Source organism: Panthera tigris, chromosome A1 (assembly GCF_018350195.1).
Source record: "Panthera tigris isolate Pti1 chromosome A1, P.tigris_Pti1_mat1.1, whole genome shotgun sequence".
NCBI lineage: Eukaryota > Metazoa > Chordata > Mammalia > Carnivora > Felidae > Panthera > Panthera tigris.
The window spans coordinates 198,909,547-198,930,966 of NC_056660.1; the positions used below are offsets into that span (position 1 = coordinate 198,909,547).

Consider the following 21,420-nt stretch of genomic DNA (forward strand, 5'->3'; position numbering starts at 1 on the left):
GTGATGTTCACTGAAACATTATTTCTTATAAAATTTTTAAAAAATAAGTCACCTAACTATGTAATCATACCTTGTGTTTCTCTAGTAGTACACTACTCTTAACTGATTTTATTCAGTAAATATGTTTTAAAATTTTTCAGTCTTAGATATCATCCAGGAGTTTTTTCCCCACATTAAGTTTTCATTAAGATGATGCACTCAAAATAATGCACTTCGTCTTTTAAAAGCACAAGTGAAATATTGTAAATAGTTCAATAAGACTCTGAAACAACACATAGATATGTGATGTTTTTCTGTTCTTGAAGTATTTGGACTTTTAAAGCACATTTTTCAACAGAGACAAACGAATGAATGAAATATATTTTTGAGGAGGACTCTTGATCAAATTCTTAATTTCCTTCTGATTCCAATCCCTGGCCAACCCCATATATTTATTTTTGTCCTTGAATCACATAGCCCTGGAATCCCTTATTGTTCCTCCCTGCTCTTCAACTCCTACCGAGGTCAATGGGAGGTCAGCTAAACCTAAATAATGGCTTCTTGTTTATGACTAATAATTTTGAAAGTTACTTCATAACCACATGAGAAATTACACTTTACTTGTGTGGTCCGAATGTTCAGTATTTTTTAGGGCATTCTCATGAGGTTTCCTTTCTGTGAGCTGAGGTAAGGCTATTTGAAAGATAATATTCAGTAATATCTTGGATACCATTTCAAAGCCTTTGTCTTTTCTATGTACTTTTTCTGCTCACCATATAGAGAAGAGGCACTTGATGGCAACATTAAGCAAATTTTTTTTTTCTCCCACGAGGAAAAACACATTTCTTCCTTTATATAAACTATGATCCGTAAATGTCCTAGAGTCTTTTATAATGCATGTGGTATTTCCACAATTCCTGCACAGCTATCTGCTGCTGTACTTAGCAGGTCATTTTTTAGTTAGCTAGTTTGTGTCTGGCTCTCCATGGACTCACCAGAGCTGAACCACTTGTCCAAAGGCACCAATGGACACATCAGTGATGGAATCCCCATTTAAATCACTGTAGCCATCCAAAGATCTCCCAAAGTACTGGAGATGGCTCCTAAAGGCTCCATCAGATCCCAAGATTTTCTGAAAGAGCAAGTTTGGCATGAACTTATAATGCACAACAACTGAAGTAGAAAAAAGGAGCTTTTATACAGCACTGTTAGATTGTCTATATAGCCACTTCTCAGGTTGTTTTATTCTCCACAAAATTTCATTCGTTTTTCAATCACAGCCTTTCTCATCGGTTGATCATTCTTGCAGCCACGTCAAAGAACCAGCATGAATCTTTTAACATAAAAATCACAAAGCAGAAGGAGATGAGTGGACTGAGTGGGATTTGAAGGTTGTGACTGCTCTCTTAGCCCACTTCCTTCAGGACTTCACTGGAAAGTTGCCTGATCAATGAGGTCCTCTTGGTCACCCTTTAGAGTATCTGATAATTCCCATACCTGAACTTAAAAAAATTTTTTTTAAAAATTCCCTATCATTTATGATGATCTGAATCACTTTATCTCATTTATTGTCCCCTAGTCTTGACAAAAACGTAAGATCCACGAAGAGCAGAATTTTATCTGTCCTGTTCTTTATAGTATCTCCAGAACCTAGAACAGGTTCACTAAATAGTTGTTTGATGAATGAATAAAGTTCTAAAATAAGTGTTATAAATTGGATTGTCTGCATGGTTAGTCCCTAGCTCTCACAGGATGATACTCACATGTCAATACATCACCATGGAACTCACGGATTACCTGGGAATACTTCATGCGAATGGTGCCCTCGTGACCATTGTAGATGTACACAGCTCCAGAGTTCTGATTTTCCAAAGGTGAACCAACTATTACATCATTAAAACCATCCATGTTGATATCTGAAAGAGCTGCAATCGCTGAACCAAACCGAGCATTTTCAACACCCTTAGGGCCTTCAAGAAATTGGTGCCAATTCAAAATGCCCTTGGAAAGGGGAAAAGGGGATGATTAAAGCAAAACCTTATAATTTTTATCATTACAATTCACAGCAAGTGATGCCCAAACCAATTTTTAAACTGTTAAAAGTAGACAATTTTGAATCTAGATTTCAAAATCCTCTACTTATGATGAGAATCATACCTAAGAATTCTAGCAAGTAAATTCATAGGATATGTGCTCATAGACCAAAGTGAAAGGAGGGAATTCTCTTTACAGTGACTGTACAACCTACATAAAACTATCCATACCTTTGGATCCTTTTCCCCTAAACATTAGACTCTTCACCTGTTTCCAAACCTTTTGATTTAAAATTTGCTGATGAAAATATACTAGTATCTTAAATAAAATTAAGGTGGAGACACAAAAAAACACAGTATCTTAATTTAGACCTTTACTTAAGAATTATTGAAGAGTGGCATAACTATAATGGGATAGGAAGTCAAAAATGAGACAGTTAGGTTCTGGTCCAAGGTGGCAACCCTGAACTCACTTCCTCCATGGAACATACCAAATTACACCTATTAAAAGGATAATTCCTCCTGAAAAAGAACTGAGGGCTGACTGAACAGTTACTGAACAACCAAAGACAGAAAAAATGGCAAGAGAACAACAAGAGAGATGGGAGCACAGTAACAAAGGGAAACTGATGCAGTGGGAATGCATAGTACTGAGCGACCAGGAACAGATTCCTCTATTCTTGGCACAGAAAATAAGCCACAGTTTACAAGAGCAATTAGCATAGAAGATGTGGTGTGCATGTGTGTGTGTGTGTGTGTGTGTGTGTGTGTATATACATAGACACGTATATGTACATGTACCTGTATATGTATAATATGTATACATGTATATGTATATGTATAATGGAATATTACTCTGATCAAAAAGAATGAAATCTTGCCTTTGCAACACCGTGGATGGAACTAGAATGTATTATCCTAAGCAAAATAAGTCAGGCAGAAAGACAAATACCATATGATTCCATTCATTTGTAGAATTTAACAAACAAAACAGATTAACATAGGGGAAGGGAAGGAAAAACAAGGTAAGAATAGAGAGGAAGGCAAACCATAAGAGACTCTTAACTACAGAGAACAAGCTGAAGGTTGCTGGAGGGGAGGTGGGTGGGGGAATGTCTAAATGGGTGATGGGTAGTAAGGAGGGCACTTGTTGGGATGAGCACTGGGTGTTATATGTAAGAGATGAATCACTAAATTCTACTCCTGAAACATTATATTATATGTTAACTAACTTGGATTTAAATAAAATTAAAAAGAAGAATAAAAGCAATCAGCATATAAAATAGACAACACTAGAACTCTGCCACATGGTGGAGGCAGTTTTAAAAGGGCCAAGGAGTGGTAGCGACACTCTCTTCCCTTCTATCTTAGAAGCACAGACTGGAGCAGGGTCCAAACACCCTAATTAGTGGGTTCAGATGCCATAACAGGCAGCTCTAAATACTATGAAAAAAATTTTTTTAATGTTTATTTATTTTTGACAGCAAGACTGAGAGTGCATGTGCCCGAGTTGGGGAGGGGTAGAGAAAGAGAAGGGGCACAGAATCCGGAGTAGGCTCCAGGCTCTGAGCTGTCAGCACAGAGCCCAACGTGGGGCTCATACTTGGGAATGCTGAAATCGTGACCTAGACCGAAGTCAGACACATAACCAACTGAGCCACCCAGGTGCCCCATGGTCTCAACACTATAAATGGCAGGTCTGCTCATCACAGGGATGTTGCCACTCAGCAAACCCAGGGTCTGCAAGCCCACACCAGCTTCTGTGGTACCAGGACACAGAAAATAAGCTGTGGAATTTTAGGGCTCCCTTTGTTTTTGTTTTAAATTTAATTAAAAAACCAAGTTTTTATTTTTAATTTTTTAAAGTTTAAAAGAGTAACTAGCATATACTGTCCAGCTCCAGCCAGCCAGCAAAAATCACCAAGCACACACAGTCTGCACAAGCGGACACCATACACAAGTACCATTCACCATCCTTCAAGTTCAGGAGCAACAGCCATTCTCCCTAATCCTCAGAAACAAAGTCAAGCAAAATGCAGAGACAGAGGAATACATTCCAAAAGAAAGAAGGAAAAACCATAGAAAAAGAACAAAATGAAACAGATAAGCGACATGGTGGATAAAGAATTTAATGATTGTGAAGATACTGGGCTGGAAAAAAACGTGGAAGATCTCAGTGCGACTTTCAATGAAGACATGGAAAATATTAAAAAGAGCCAGAGTTGAAGAATATAATAACTGAAATAAAAACACACTAGAGGGAATCAACTGTTTATTAGAAGATGCAGAATATACCAGCAACCTGGATGACAGGGTAATGGAGAGCATACAAGTTGAACAGCAAAAAGAAAAAGGAATTTTTAAAATCATGATAGATTAAGAGAGCTTGTGGACAACATCAAGCAAACATTCATATTATAGGGAGGGGGAGGGGGAGGGGGAGGGGGAGGGGGAGGGGGAGGGGGAGGGGGAGGGGGAGGAGAAGGAGAAGGAGAAGGGAGAAGTGTATAGAAAACTTATTTGAAGAAATAAAAACTGAAAACTTCCTTAACCTAGGGAAGGAAATAGACATCCAAGTCCACAACAAGTTCCAAACAAGATGAACCCAAGGAGGTCCACACCATGGCATATAATAATTGAAATGTCAAAAGGTTACAGATAAAGAGACAATCTTAAAAGCAGCAACAGAGAAACAAGAAGTTACTTAGAAGGGAAAAATCTATAAGACTCTCAGCTTATTTTTTCAGCAGAAACTTTGCAGGCCAGAAGGGAGTGGTATGATATATTCAAAGTGCTGAAAGGAAAAAACCTGCCACCAAGAATAATCTACTAGGCAGGATTATCATTCAGATTTGAAGGACATACAAAGAGTTTCCCAGACAAATGAAAGATAATGGGAGTTCACCACCAGTATACCAGCCTTACAAGAAATATTAAAGGTACTTCTTTAAGTGGAAAAGAAATGGCCATAATTAGGCCTAAGAAAATAGTGAATAAAAAGCTGTACAATATGACAACATATACATAGAATGTGGAGAAGGGAGTAAAAAGGGAAGAGAAGGGGAAAAAGAAAAAGGTTTTCCCTTCCCCCTTTGGAATGTGTATGAACTTAAATGACCATCAAATTAATGCAGACTGCTATCTACTTATGATGTTATGGTAACCACAAACCCAAAACTTATCATACATACAGAAAAAGAAAGCTAACGCTATAGAAACTCACCAATCACAAAGAGAATGGGAAGAAAAAAGGAGAACAATAAAACAACCAGAAAAATTTAAAAATGGCAAAAAGTACATACCTGTCAATAATCACTTTAAATGTAAATGACCTAAATACTCCAGCCAAAAGACATAGGGTGACAGAGTGAATAAACAAAACAAAAGCAAACAAACAAACAAGACTCATCTATATGCTGCCTATAAGAGATTCACCTCAGACCTAAAGACACATTCAGACTGAAAATGAAAGGATAGAAAAAATATTCACCATGCAAGTGGAAGTGAAAAAAAAAAAAGCCAGGTAGCAATACAATATCAGACAAAATAGGCTTCAAAAAAAAAAAAAAAACAAAAACAAAAACAAAAAAAACGACCATAATAAGAGACAAGGCATTCCATAATAATTAAAGGATCAATCCAACAAGAGGATACAACAATTGTAAATATCTACACACCCAAAACTGGAGCACCCAAATATATAAAGCAAATATAAATGGATAAAAAGAGAGAAATGGATGGTAATACAATAATAGTAGGGGACTTTAATATCCCACTTACATCAATGGATAGATCATCCAGACAGAAAAAAACAATAAGGACAGTGTCTTTGAATGTCACATTGGACTAAATGCACATAACAGATATATACAGAACATTCCAACCCCAAACGACAGAATACACATTATTTTCAAGTGCACATGGAAGATTCTGTAGAATAAATCACATGTTAGGCCATAAAACAAGCCTCAATAAATTTAAGAAGATTGAAATCATACCATGCATCTTTTCTGATCACAATAGTATGAAACTAAAATAAATCACAAGAAAAAAAAAACTGGAAAAAAACACATGGACACTACGCAACATGATACCAAAAAACCAATGGGTCAATAAAGCAGAGAAAAAAAAAACATGGGGATGACTGAAAATAAAAACACAATGGTCCAAATTCTTTGGGATGCAGCAAAAGCAGCTCCAAGAGGGAAGTATACAGTGATATAGACCTGTGTCAAGAAATCAGAAAAAGCTCAAACAAACAATATAACCTTACACTAAAGGAACTAGAGAAAGAAGAACAAACAAAAACAAAAGGTGAGAAGAAAAGAAATAATAAAAATCAGAGAAGAAATAAATGGCATAGGCAAAAAAATAAATAAATAAACTGAGTTGGTTCTTTAAAATGGTAACCAAAATTGACAAACCTTTAGCCAGATTCATCAAGAAAAAAAAAAGGACCCAAATAAGAAATGAGAGAAAGTAACAACTGACACCACAAAAATATAAAGGATTATAAAAAATTATAGACCTACAAACTAGGCAACCTAGAGGAAATTGGTAAATTCCTAGAAACGTACAATATTTCAAAACTGAACCAGGGAGAAAAAGAAAATATGAACAGACCCATTATAAGTAACAAAACTGAACTGGTCAAAAAAATACCAAAAAATAAAAAAATCCAGGACCAGATGGATTCACAGGGTAATTCTACCAGCCACTTAACAAAGAGTTAATACCTATTCTCCTCAAACTATTCCAAACAATGGAAAAGGAAGGAAAGCTTCCAAATAAATTCTACAAGGCCAGTATTACCCTGATACCAAAACCAGACAAAGACCCCACAAAAATAAAACTATAGGCTAATATTCCTGATGAACATAGATGCGAAAGTCCTCAGAAACATATTAGCGAATTAGCAACAATACATTAAAAAGACCATTCACTACAATCAGGTATGATTTATTACAGGAATGCAAGGATGGTTCAATATTTACAAATCAATCAATGTCATAAACCACACCAACAAAATGAAGAATAAAAATCATGGTCATCTCAACAGATGCAGAAAAAGCATGTGACAAGATTCAACATCAATTCAAGATAAAAACTCTAAGTGGAGTTAGAGGGAAGACACTTCAACATCATAAAGGCCATATATGAAAAACCCACAATAATATCATACTCAATGGTGAAAAACAGAGTTTTCCCCTCTAAGGTCAGGAACAGGATAAGGATGTTCACTCTCAACATTTTTATTCAATATAATACTAGAAGTCCTAGCCACATCAGTCAGACCAAAAAAGAAATAAGAGGCATCTATGGGTGTAAAGAAGAAATTAAATTGTCACTATATGCAGACAACATGATACTATATAGAGAAAATCCTAAAGACTACACCAAAAAACTACTGGGAGCAATAAATTCAGTAAAGTGGCAGGATGAAAAATTAATACCCAGAAATCAGTAGCATTTCTATATACTAACAATGAAGCTGCAGAAAGACATTAAAATGTCGTTTACAACTGCACCAGAAATAAAATATCTAGGAATTAACTTAACCAAAGAGGTGAAAGACATATACTCCAATCAGTATAAAGCACTGATGAAAGAAACTAAACACAACACGAACCAATGGAAACACATTCCATCATGCTCATATTAATATTGTTAAAATGTCCATACCACCCAAAGCAATCTACGCACTGAATGCAATCCCTATCAAAATACCAACAGCATTTCTCACAAACTAGAACAAATAATACTAAAATGTGTATAGAACTACAGAAGACCCTGAATAGCCAAAGCAATCTTAAGAATGAAGCTGGAGACATCACAATTCCAGGTTTCAAGATATACTACAAAACCATAGCAATAAAAACAGTATGGTACTGGCACAGAAATAGACACACAGATCAATGGAACAGGTTAGAGACTCCAGAAATAAACCCACAATTATATGGTCAATTAATCTATGAAAAAGGAGGCAAGAAGAGACTGTGGGGGAAAGACAGCAGTACTAGGAAAACTGGACAGCTACATGTTAAAGAATGAAACTGGACAATTTTCTTACACTGTACACAAAAATAAACTCAAAATGGATTAAATACCTAAATGTGAGACCTGAAACCATAAAAATCATGGAGGACGACACAGGCAGTAATTTCTCTGATGTCAGCAATAGCAACATTTTTCTAGGTACGTCTCCTGAGGCAAGGAAAACAAATGCAAAAATAAACTATTGAGACTACACCAAAAATAAAAAGGCTTCTGCACAGCAAAGGAAATCATTGACAAAACAAAAAAACAACCTACCGAATGGGAGAAGATATCTACAAATGAAAGATCCAATAAAGGATTAATAGTCAAAATATATAAAGAACTTCTACAACACCAAAAAAACCCAAACAATCCAATTAAAAAATGGACAGAGAACCTGAATAAACATTTTCCCAAAGAAAACATAGATGGCTGACTCATGACAAGATGCTCAACCTCACTCATCATCAGGGAAATGCAAATAAAAACCACAATGAGATATCAACTGACATCAGTTAGAATGGCTAAAATAAAAATGACAAGAAACAACAAGTGTTTGCAAGGATGTGGAGAAAAAGGAGCGCCCTTGTGCACTGGTTGGTAGTATGGTAAATTGGTGTAGCCACTGTGGAAAACAGTGTGCAGTTTCCTCAAAAAATTAAAAATAGAAATACCATATGGTTCAATAATTCCACTATTGGATATTTGCCCAAAGAAAGCAAAGACTTACTTGAAAAGATATATGCACTCCTATATTTATTGCAGCATTATTTACAACAGCCAAGATATGGGAACAACTTAAGTATCCATCAATAGACAAATGAATAAAGAAAATGTGTCCACATATGTGTGAGTATTACACAACCATAAAAAAGGAGGAGATCGTGCCATTTGAGATAACATGAATGGAACTGGAGGGTATTATGCTAAGTGAAATAAGTCAGAGAAAGACAAATACCATATGATTCCACTCATAAGTGGAATCTAAAAAAAAAAAAAGTAAATGAATAAATAAAAAGCAGAATCAGACCCATAAATACAAAGAACAAACTGGTGGTTGCCAGAGGGGCAGGGGGTAGGGTTGGGCAAAATAGGTGAAAGGGAGAGGGAGATACAGGCTTCCAGTTATGTAATGAATAAATCACAGGAATAAAAGTCACAGCATAAGGAATATAGTGATTGATATTATAATGTAAAAGGACAGATGGTAGCTACATTTGTGATGAACATAGCGGGATGGGACATGTAAACTTGTCAGATCACTTTGTTATATACCTGAAACTAATGTAACATGGTGTGTCAACTATACTCAGAAAAAAAAAAGGAAAAGAAAATGAGATTGTTAATGTCACATTATAAAAAAAAATAAGTCTGCCTAAAATTTTTTTTCTTGAAAAAGATAGGTTTTTTTTTTCCAGATTTTGAAATCAAGAATGAAATCACTTTGTTATGAAGATTGACAAAGTATTATGAGATCTTCTCATCTTCAACAATGATAATTCAGAATATTTGACAAGAAACATTTAAGAAACTAGGGTTTTGTTAAATTTTTAAACAATTATATTTGCCCCTCCCTTATTGAATATTCAATTACACATCTTTAAATGCTTTAGAACTGTTTTAATTGCTTCTGAGAGCTAATGTTTACATTAATTTAAATAAGTAAGGTAGGACAAACTATCACAAAAGCAAAGCATAATATTTATTATATTAACATCAGCTTCTCTTTTTTCCATCCTTTCTCTAATTTTTTAGGTCAACTTGTGCCTTTAATTTTGGTTTTCTTTTCAGTTCCGAGTTCATTATACTTCTGGGCATGGACTTAGAGAGCATAGTCCAGTTAGTGTATGCTAAGTTTTATGTGCAAGGACTAAAAATTCCAAGAGCTGGGTATACGCATACCTAACTGCGACACTAAGCAACAGAATTTGACTAATGCAGAAAACATCCAGGATTATATGAAAGTTTGCAAAGTGCCTGGTACAATTTGACTTTTTCACTGTAAAATGTGAACAGGATAGTTCTGTTATTATGATCTCTTCACAGTAAAGAAGAATAATTGAATGAGATACTTAGGAAATACACAGACATTTGTGTGTGCATGTACATACATTTCAAAAATGATGTGCATTTATATAAGGACTTCATTTGTACAGTGTAGATTCAAAGACCCCTCATGGAAAATGGCAGTGCACTCTACATGTAGCTCTTTCTCTACAGGTTATGCTTTTTGATGTGATTTTTAAAATTTTAATGGTGACATCCTCAAAATGATGAAATATAAACTATACTACATATGAAAATGATAATTCAAGGGGCGCCTGGGTGGGTCAGGAAGCTAAGCGTCCAACTCTTGATTTCAGCTCAGGTCATGACCTCATGGTTCTGGAGTTTGAGCCCTGCATCAAGCTGTGCAGAGCCTGCTTGGGATGCTCTCCCTCCCTCCCTTCCTCTCTCAAAACAAATAAGCTTAAAAAAGAGAAAATGATCATTCACTGATTCTTCTGCAAAAATGCAGATTAATATTAAAGCAAATTCAACTGCATCAGTTTAATACTTTTTTTTTTTTTACCTTTGTGATAGTAAACAGGTAGACTCTTCCTTCCTCTTTCTTTAAGTCATTCATGTACATCGGTGCACCCACCAAGAGCACATCTGTAATGGTGTCTTTATTCACATCAACTGAACACAGCACGCTACCAAAATAGGAGCCAATCTGTAAGGATAAAGCATATTAACCTTAGGATTCCTATGACTCATATACTCTTAATGTTATACTGAACTTTCGTTTACTCATTCAACAAACAGAAATAGAGCACTTACTCCCTGTAAGTTACTAGAAACATTAAGATAGATAACAGTCCCTTCTCTCAGGTTGTATCATGATGTAACACTTGGTTCTTAAACCTTAGTGTGCACACAAATCACCAAGAAAGACTCTGAATGGGTGCAATCTAGAAAATGGTATGTTAAATAAGTACCCCAGGTGTTTCTGGTGCTGGTGGGTCAAAGACCACATTTAAAAGAGAAACATTTAGGAGGTTTGTGATGTGTGTCATAGAGAAAGGCAGGAGGGGGAATAGGGAGTTGGAACAAATGACTTTGCCTGCCTGTGCAGTCAAGTAGGTTGTAATAGAGGCAATGGCCAAATGCTGTGTGATCAGAGTGCAGGTGTCAGGAAGGCTCAGAAAGATTAAGTGTTATATAAACGGCATCTTAAAAAACAAGGAATTTTCTAGGTGGAGAAGAGTGGGCAGGCATGTGTGATGTAAGTGTCTGTGGCATGATCTTGCACAAGAGACAAGTTCTCAGATACATCAGGACGGGAGCAGGTGGAGATACAATGAAATAAGAGAGGCTGGGAATCCGAATGCTCATTGCACGCCTATGTGAATACCTCTTAAGGATTTGGCAATGAACAAGAAAGGATTCATCCTATAACACGGTCATTGTTTTTCCTCACAATAAAAGCACAGTTCTTTAAAATATTAAAGAGAGCAAAGTATGTGGCCATAGCTGGTTTGTGGTCAAGGAAGTCAAAGACTCAGGTTCTCTTACTCCTGGAAAATCCATAGACAGTAGGATCACACTTAATTCCAGAAAAGGGAAAACTAAATATCTGGTTTCTCTAACTCCAGGAAGGAAAATTTGTTGTCAGAGATCAGGGTTGCCTGTTTCAAATATGTGCCAAGCCCATGGGTTAGAGCTGCTTGGTGAGGAAATAGGAATCTATTCAGCTGGCCTTTGTTCTAGTCAGACATGACTGGGAGTCATCACAGGTTCTGACTATCAAACTGTCATGTTGAGAAGAAAGTGGTGGAAAAGAGAGTTGCTTTAATTTTAGAAACATCAAAGCCACAGGACACCTTGACAGGCCCAGATATAGTAGCCCAGTCTTGACAACGCTATCCTGCTCCCTTCTTCTCACTTTTCCTCCAGATCATTGACTCCTCGCAAGAGCTTGCCAACAAAGCTGTGGTTAGGACCCAATAATACACATGTAGTAGTAATTTAGGGAGTCAAAAGTATGCAGCTGGATATAACCAAACAGCACAGGCTTTGAGTCTACACACGACTGGGTTTTAATGACAGCACAACCCCATGAAAACTCTTTGACCTTAAGAAGGTAAATGCCCAGTCACCTGTTAGAAAGCGACAGATCTCAGTATTGTGAAGATTTAAGGAACCTTCAAGTGAATACAGGTCACAGAAGCAGCCACAGGGTAGGCACTCAATGCTAGTTTCCTTTTCTATCAACTCCCCACTCCTCATCTGCTCTAGTTGACCCCACGATTTAATTTCATCTGCTACAAAATGGACTTTACCTGGTCACCTCGGTGAGCCTGAATAACGGTGACATTGCCATTCTCGTCAACACTGTATAGCACTATCTGGCCAGTGTAATTTGCCCGAGGAGCACCAGCAACAAAGTGAACGTCTTTTCCGGTAGAAATCGCAGCCACAGAGTAACCTAGAAGAGAAGGACTTGCAGAGTAGGTGCTATTGAAGAACTCAGCAGATGGGCTCCCAAAGTTAGTAGCAATGACCAGAGGTCCTTTTTTTGTTAGGAGGCAGGTGTTAGAAAGTGGAGGAGGGTCAGTGATGTACCCTCCAGACTGAGAGGTATTTTGATACTGAAAAATGAAGCAAGCCACTCCATATCGTTCACACAGAGTTTTATTGGGGGTAACTTACCCAGCCAGGGGGAAGGTGGGGTGCAGACAGACAGATGATCCAAGCCATTACACAACTCTTCTACGCAGCTATTCCCCACCCCTACTCAGGCCTTCATCTCCAGTTTTTATGGAGGGAGGGGCACGGTGGTGAGGTCACAGGGTAGTTACCTAAAGCAGCACCATGTGTCCACCACAGGATGTCTGCTAGTTGTCTAGAGTGGTACCACCTGTGCCAGAGGGCCCTCCGCTGCTTATCTAAAGTGGTGGCATCTGGGGGGCGCTTGGGGGGGGCTCAGTCGGTTAAGCATCTGACTTCACCTCAGGTCATGATCTCACATTTCTTGGGTTCGAGCCCCGCGTCAGGCTCTGTGCTGATGGCTCGGAGCCTGGAGCCTGCTTCGGATTCTGTGTCTCCCTCTCACTCTGCCCCTCCCCTGCTTGCACTCCCTCTCTCTCTCTCTCTCTCTCTCTCTCAAAAAATGAATAAACATTAACAAAATTGTTTTAAGTGGTAGCATCTGTGCACCAGAGGGGAGAACAAGACAGAGGGCCAAAGGTGAAGTCAGTGTGATCTGTGTTCCCTCAGGGCGATGCCCAGATCTAAGTGTGCTCTGCACGGGTGCGACACCTACCTGTAAAGCAGGCCCTAGATTCTGGGTTGTCCCATCAGCCCCTCATGAACTTGGCACTCAACAAGTATTTTTTGAACGAACAATTACATGAATTTAAAAGGTAATGGAATGCAGTGGACAGAACATAGGCTATGGAGTCAGACAGTCCCAGGTTCAAATTCTGGATTTGCCGCTTGCTAAGTTGTTAGCCTTTGGGCAAGTTATTAACCTCATTGGCTCTCAACGGTAAAATGGGAATAATAATACTTTCTTCAAAGGGTTGTGGGAAGGATTTAAATGTTTATGTAGATAGAATAGACAGCTCAGGAAGTGTCCCATAGTAGGTACTCAAAATCAGTGGCTGCTTATTATAGGAACCAAAAAGACTAAGAACTCTAAATTAATATAAGACTCCCATTTACTATATTGGCTTCTAGGAACTATTTCCATTTGGGAGAAGCGCAAGCACTTCCCAGGAATAACTACTGCTTGAATAGCCAGAAGACATCAGTAAGTGTAATACAGTATGTCATTAAATAGTTATAGCCAAGGTCTGATTTGCAAAGAGGCAACATAAACATGTGTAATAAATATAATAATTAGATGACACTTCAAGGGCTTTGCTTAATGGATCTTGAAATTCAGAGAGGGGCTAGTTTTTTTAAAATTGTTTTTAACCTTTATTTATTATTAAGAAACAGAGAGAGACAGAGCATGAGCAGAGGAGGGGCAGAGAGAAAGGGAGATAGAAGCTGAAGCAGGCTCTAGGCTCTGAGCTAGAGCCCATCGGCACAGAGCCCAATGTGGGGCTCGAACTCACAAACCACAAAGTCATGACCTGAGCTGAAGTTGGATGCTTAACCGACTAAGCCACCCAGGCGCCCCCCCAGCAAGGGGCTAGTTTAAAAAAAGGGAGCTTAAATTTTCTGAGTCAAATGCTGCTATGCCTTACCTAAATATGAACTGTGATTTTTATCTTGCAGAATTTGGTCAAAGGCTTGTTTAGGAAAGATCATATGTCCACGAGATGTCTGCTGGACCACGGTACCACTCCAGCCATAAGCTCCTACTGCACCCAGCATCAGAATATCCTAAAATAAATGAAAAATGAAGACCATGAAAATAAACCATGTTTAAGGCACGAGAATGCAGGGGAGGCAAAACATTGAAATAAATGGTCTAGGTTTAAGGAGAAGATGATAAAGTAAAATGTATATGAATGTATGTCCAAATTGATATATGCCCAAATTGTTTTAATGTATTTTGTGCTGGAGAAAAGTCTTCCCTGAGGCTATGTTACCTTGATACATTCTATAGATAAATCTCTACTATGCTACAAGAGAAGCACATAGCCACCTTCCAATTTGCATTCAGAGGCCCCCATCTGCAAATGCCAAACAGTGTGAGCTGTTAGAAAGAAGTCAGAAATGAGCCTCCTGTCTCACATAGTCATAAGAAAAGTTCACGGTCGGATGTGGGGCATGCTTCAGAAAATAGGAAGTGCAGCTGGCAGAGGAAGAGAGGTGGGGCGTTTCTGCTGTCCAGGCACATCATCCTGGCAGGCCCCCTTCTGACCTATTCTATTTTCAACATTCTTTCTCTTTCCTCTTGGTCACTTCTCAGATGTTCCTCCATCATCTATATCCTATCCCATCTATTTGAAAATAGCTCAGCTATGAAAGGTAACTAGGCCATAACATTCAGTCTACTTGGTGGAGAACAGCCACAAGAAATACAGGCTGCTCTGAGGGACTCAACATCCACCCAAACAGTCAGAAGCGATACATCATCACAGAAGGCAGGGCTGTCAGGATGGGATTTATTATTTTTTTCAGTTTTTGATCTTAGATCGTAGAAAACACCAAAGTTACGGATTTTGGATTGAAAAATATAAGCCATTAAAAATACAGCAGGTTGGAAAATGATGTGCCCATTTTGAGGACAAGAGACCATGAAATGAAGAGAATGACTGTCATAAATGTGGGACTCTGAATCAGGGATGCAGGAAAGGACTGCAGGAAGTGTACAAAAATCTCAGGAAGGTGTGTGCAAAATTCTCTGTGTGAGGGTTCATTTACATTTTTTTTTTTTCGGAGGGAAAAACCCATAACTTTTATGAGTGAGTATCTCTAACGATTGGTGATCCAGAAAAAGTTAGCACCTTGTATTCTCGAGAAAAAAACCCCAAGCCGTTCCTGATCCTTGCTTCTGGCAATCAAATTCTCTGAGTTCATACTGTTCCCTAGGCTTTTCCAGTGTCACTACATCTGGGCCCCTTTACTATCCCACCAGGACCCTGAGCAGAGTTGGAACCAGGGCCCTAGGAAGTGGATGTTTATGACAAGGAAGAATGGATTTTCTGAGCTAAGAAGATGTTGCATCTCACATGTTTCCTAACTCCTCACTTTTTCACCTATCTTCTGTCTCTGCTCTTAGAAAAGAGATACTCTGGCAACTCAGAATTCACCACTGGCAGTGCTAACAAGAGTTTGTGTGTGTTTTTTAAATAAACTTTTCTGGTAGTTAATTGATTTAAAGGAAATTCCTGCAATGACAATCCCTTGAATTAATACAGTGCTTGTCCTTTGGAGCATTTTCTTTTTTTTTTTCCATAAAAACTCCCTGTGAAACGCGGAAGAGAAGGCATTGTTATCCTTCACTTTTTAGTTGACAAAGCAGCAGCACAAAGAAACTAAACAACTATGACTGAGAAGCTGAACGTTTGCTCACTACATGGCTCCTTTTTCCACTCTCTCTATAAAGCCGCTGTGCCCAGAAGTGTTGAGCCAAATGACAGCATGGCTGGAAGTTATCTGATTACACACCTTTTGAGGAGAGTAATCTGCGCTGAATCCCACTTGTGACATTTCCATCTGGAAGTTGTCCCCTCCTTGAATAGTACCTGCAAAAAGGTAATTTTGAGAATTATATTGCTGTCAAATTTTAAATCAGATTTTCAAACACACGTGCACACACAGACGCACGTGAACGTATGCACACGTATGCACACACACACAATGTTCTCATGGTCACTCAAAAATATTCTGGGATGGAGAAATCACTAAGAAGTATTCTAACATACATGGGAACCCACAATACTTCCAAGATAGTGTTTGAAGTTGGTCTTAATCCTGATTATGCATTAATGCGTTTACTCGTATGCTTAGGATGTTCTTGATATCAAAAACACTCCATATAGGGGATGAGGTAAGATAAAAACTGAAGTCATGGCCTTTTTTTAAAAAAAGTTATTATTCCTAGCTAAGAAATTAACTGAATTTTTAGCTTTTAAATATCGGTACTAGAGGCGCCTGGGTGGCTCGGTCGGTTGAGCGGCCGACTTCGGCTCAGGTCGTGATCTCGCGGTCCGTGAGATCTCGAGGTCCGTGATTTCGAGCCCCGCGTCGGGCTCTGTGCTGACAGCTCAGAGCCTGGAGCCTGTTTCAGATTCTGTGTCTCCCTCTCTCTCTGACCCTCCCCCGTTCATGCTCTGTCTCTCTCTGTCTCAAAAATAAATAAAGGTTAAAAAAAATTAAAAAAAAAAAATATCGGTACTAATAAGTGTACACATATCTCAGATGCAGTTGGAAGAGCCAGGTAGCTGACATGTCATGAAGACTAAACAGACGGATATTTGGGTGACGTTTCAGGATCCAGGATTCAAGACTGAGTAGGAATTTTACCAGTTGGGAAGTTTGTCCTACTTCTACATATGTGCCTGCCTCTGACACCACAGCTGTAGGACTCGGTATGGTCAAAATGGTTACATTTCATTAATCTTCACAAAAAGGAATAAGTTCCTAGACCAACACTTTGACATAGAGAGTAATATGTATAATATATAACATGACACAGTCACTTGTTTAGAAGATGTAATAATGTACAAAGGATGAGAAGAGATTCATTTTCTTTAAGATTTTATTTTTAAGTAATTGCTACTCCCAATATGTGGCTCAAAATCACAACCCCAAGATCAGGAGTCACATGCTCCACTGACTGAGCCAGCCAGGTGCCCCAAGACAATTTTTAATAAAGTAGCGCAGTGCTTCCCCAAAATCCATAATAGCAGATAAGGCACAAAATCATTTCTAATTGGCATTTAGGTTGAATTGCGATTATTCATGTCAATGCCACCACAAACAAGTGTAAGTTGTACCATAGGAAGCCAAATAATTTTACATTATCTCAGAGCACATTGGATTTGGATTTTGATGCTGATTTAAACAGCTTAGAAGTATCATCAGATGTTTAAAGAAGCAATAATATTTTTTGGATAGAAGACTCCAGTGGACAATCAGGAAATAAAGATAAGACTCAGGAATTAATGCTTAATTTATACAATCCCCCTGGACCCAGCTTCTGAAAGATACCTGATCTATAGCAGGTGCTCAATAAAATAGGCTCTTTACTGCTGAGAGTTATTTGAACTAATGACCAGGAACCAGAATTTGGATCATGTGGGATTTTTTACCAACTGGGAAATGTGTTCCAAACAGTGAGTTCTTAAACATGGAGTATTTCTACACCGACTAGACCTTCCAAGGCCATATAAGTAAATTATTGTAGATCTGGTAAATAACATATTTCCCTGAAATCTGAACTATTAAAAATCTTCCCTATACTTTTCTAACTTAAAAAAATTTTTTTTAACCTTTATTTGTTTTTGTGAGACAGAGAGAGACACAGTGCAAGTGAGGGAGGGGCAGAGAGAGAGAGGGAGGCACAGAATCCGAAGCAAGCTCCAGGCTCTGAGCTGACAGCCCAGAACCTGATGCAAGGCTCGAACTCATGAACCGTGAGATCATGCCCCGAGCCAAAGTCGGCACCCCTATACTTTTCTAACCTTAAATGTATACATGTTTGTTTTAAACAAATTCAAGAATTTCAGAAATTATATAATAGGATAGAAAGACAAAACTTCTTATGATTATAAAATATGCAGTGTAAAAAATTGTAAAACTATTTACAATTATAATAGATATTACTAAATTGCCCTCCCCCCAAAGCTATACAATTTATAATCTTATCAATAGTATATGAGCTTCTCTGCTTCCCCATAATATCTCCAAGATCATATATTACTAATCGTTGTTATCTTTTAGGCACAAAGTAACATTGACTTAATTTATATTTTAAAACAATTACTGAAATTGGGAATATTTTCTTATGTTTACTAGCCATTTGTATCTTATCTTCTATAAACTACTTATTCATGTTGTCTACTTTTCTTACTGATTCATCAGAGTCCTTTCATATAAGGTATACAAGTTAACATTATTAGAGTAAATATACAGTAATAAAATCAAGAATTCTCGAAAAAAGTTTTTGAAAGATGGAGTTCTTTTACCTTCAATGCTAAAAATTTGTTCTCCTAGTGTCCCAGCCTTTTCTAGTAGAGCTGCTTCATCAGACACGTTGAAAAAATATCTTTCTGTTGGAATACTGGCAATTGCTTTAATTTCTTTTATTAAATTTTTGGTGTCAAGGGCATTTCTGTTTAAGTACCCAAGAACCTTGAAAATAGAGACAGAGAGAAAAAAGGTCATTATAGCTGTACTCCACTATCCCCTTATACTTTCTAGTATTATATTTCTGAACAGAATAGAGCCTCTGGAGAAGTAAATCCATAACCCTGTAGTCAATGGGACTGAAAATCAACAAGACGTGGAGACAGAGTAAAAATGTTCTTTTCCTATAAAGCTGTGAGTAGCCAATGAGAGCGTGTGGTCTTGGGAAGTGATGTTACAAAGGAGCACTCACCCATTAACTGAAAGACAACTAAAAAGAAAATCTACTTACTGCTATGCCAAACCTCAGTATATTGTCATTGTTGCATTCATCAATCACGGCCTTCAGCATTGAACCATCATGTGATTCACCATCAGTTACAACCACCATTACTTTGGTAGCACCTGGTCGTCCTCCAGCAGCTGCTGCATACGCAAAATCTCTGTGGCAGACAAAATTAAAAACTCACTATCAAAAGATGAAGCTAATATGTGGACCTCTGGTTAGAAATTTAACTTCCTCATGAAGTTAGTTCTGAAACTAACTTCTTTGAGCATGACCTATTGTGACTTGGAATTTATCTCTATGTCAGTTCTGGTGACATATTTACCTACATTCTATTTGCAGCCTAAAGGGAAATAGATATACATCTTGCATAGTTTTCATGGTATGTGCGTGTGTGTGTGTGTGTGTGTGTGTGTGTATTTGTGCGCACGTGCATGTATTTACATCAAGAATCCTTAGAATTATCTTCTGATAAGAAAAAATTCATTAATACTAATTAACAGAGCAAAGATATTCAATCCTGTCACCAATTTTACTCATTGGATCTGCATTTACTTTTCAATACAAAATTGTTCTTTAAAGACTAATAAGTACAGTTGATAAAATAATTTCAAAGCATTTGGAAAGATATATATATGTGTGTGTGTTGAGAGAGAGAGAGATTGAGTGTTTGTGTGTGTGTGTGTGTGTGTGTGTGTGTGTGTGTGTGTGTGAGTGAGTGGGGTCTGGGGAAAAGACAGAGGGAGAGACAGAATCCCAAGCAGACTCCCCTAACAGCGTGGAGCCTGATGCAGGGCTCCATCTCATGAACCATGAGATCATGACCTGAGTAGAAATCAAGAGTCAGACGCTTCACTGACTGAGACACCCAGAAGCCCCTGGAAAGGTATAAAATAAAAATGTAGGGGCACCTGGATCGCTCATCAGTCAGTTAAGCACCTGACTTCAGCTCAAGTCATGATCTCACAGTTTGTGAGTTCAAGCCCCACACCGGGCTCTCTGCTGTCACTGCAGAGCCCGCTTCAGATCCTCTGTCTCCTCCTTTCTGCCCCTTCCCTGCTCACATGCCCACACGCCCACACACACACACTCTCTCACAAACATTTTTTAAAAATGTGACACCAAGCCACTGTTCCAAAGGAAACCACTTTTATCAATTTATGTTTCCTTATAGAAAACATTTTATTTAGATGTATGTGCATAGTCTATGCTTCAAACATTCACACAAATGGGGCATAGTCTATACACTTGTTTTTCATTTTCATGGAGCTCTTTCTAAACCAGCACATACAAAGCTCTCCTTTTTTAATGGCTGCATAATATCTCATTATTTGGGGGTAACCATAGTTTAACCAATTCCTCATTATTGTGCATTTAGGGCATTTTGAGTTTTACAAGTAATACTGTAATAAATGTCTTTGTGTATGTATCTCGGCATACTTTTCCAACTGTGTCATTAGGATAAAATCTTAGTAGTGAAACTACTGGGACAAAGGATTTACACATTTCAAATTTGGACAGATATTGCCAAATTGTCCTCTAAAAATTTCCATCAATTTATATTACGATAATGTAAAAAAATGCAAGTTTCTCCATCTCCTTTCCTTAACAATGAGGATTATTAAACTTTTAAATTGGGGGCATTTTGATAAGTGAGAAATAATATATCATTGTTTTAATATGTACTTTTTCATTATGAAGAGATAATGAGCATTTTATATTAGCCATTTATATTTTTTCTCTATGAACTCTTGATTTTTCTTTATCTTTGTCCATTTTTCTTTGTATTGTTCATTATTTTTCTAATTAATAAGATCTTTGTTAGTCAAGAAAATTATCTTTTGTCATATATATATATAAATATTTTCTTCAGTTCATTAATCTTTTAAATTTTAGTGGTATATATACACTTCTGTATAGAAATTTAATATTTTGATACAATCAATTTCATTAACTTTTTATGTGTTTATTTTATATTTGACATGGTATTTTAAAAGGATTTCTTATCTCTATGACTTGTTTCTTTTTTTATTTAAAAAATTTTTTTAATGTTTATTTATTTTTGAGAGACAGAGAGAGACAGCATGAGTGGGGAAGGGGGAAGAGACAGAGAGGGAGACCCAGAATATGAAGCAGGCTCCAGGCTCTGAGCTGTATGACTTGTTTCTTTTAATCACCCAAGCTTCTCATAGTCCTTTAATAATTCCATTTTCCTAGATTTAAATTTTTGGTGCAGCTGAAATTTATTTTGATTTGACTGAGTCAGGGATTCAGCTTTATTTTGTTTTTAGA

General features: G+C 37.6%; 1 protein-coding gene across 1 annotated transcript in view; it reads right to left on the reverse strand.

The window, feature by feature from the left end:
• The window catches only part of ITGA2 (integrin subunit alpha 2), a 109,015-nt gene that overhangs the window by 30,725 nt on the left and 56,870 nt on the right, over positions 1-21,420 (reverse strand). Inside the window, exons 8-15 of the mRNA XM_015535079.2 lie at positions 19,135-19,285; positions 18,683-18,848; positions 16,161-16,237; positions 14,288-14,426; positions 12,374-12,519; positions 10,621-10,764; positions 1,777-1,980; positions 975-1,111 (exon numbers count right to left, since the gene is read on the reverse strand). Coding sequence (XP_015390565.1) covers positions 975-1,111; positions 1,777-1,980; positions 10,621-10,764; positions 12,374-12,519; positions 14,288-14,426; positions 16,161-16,237; positions 18,683-18,848; positions 19,135-19,285 — 1,164 coding nt within the window. The remainder of the gene's footprint in view (positions 1-974; positions 1,112-1,776; positions 1,981-10,620; positions 10,765-12,373; positions 12,520-14,287; positions 14,427-16,160; positions 16,238-18,682; positions 18,849-19,134; positions 19,286-21,420) is intronic.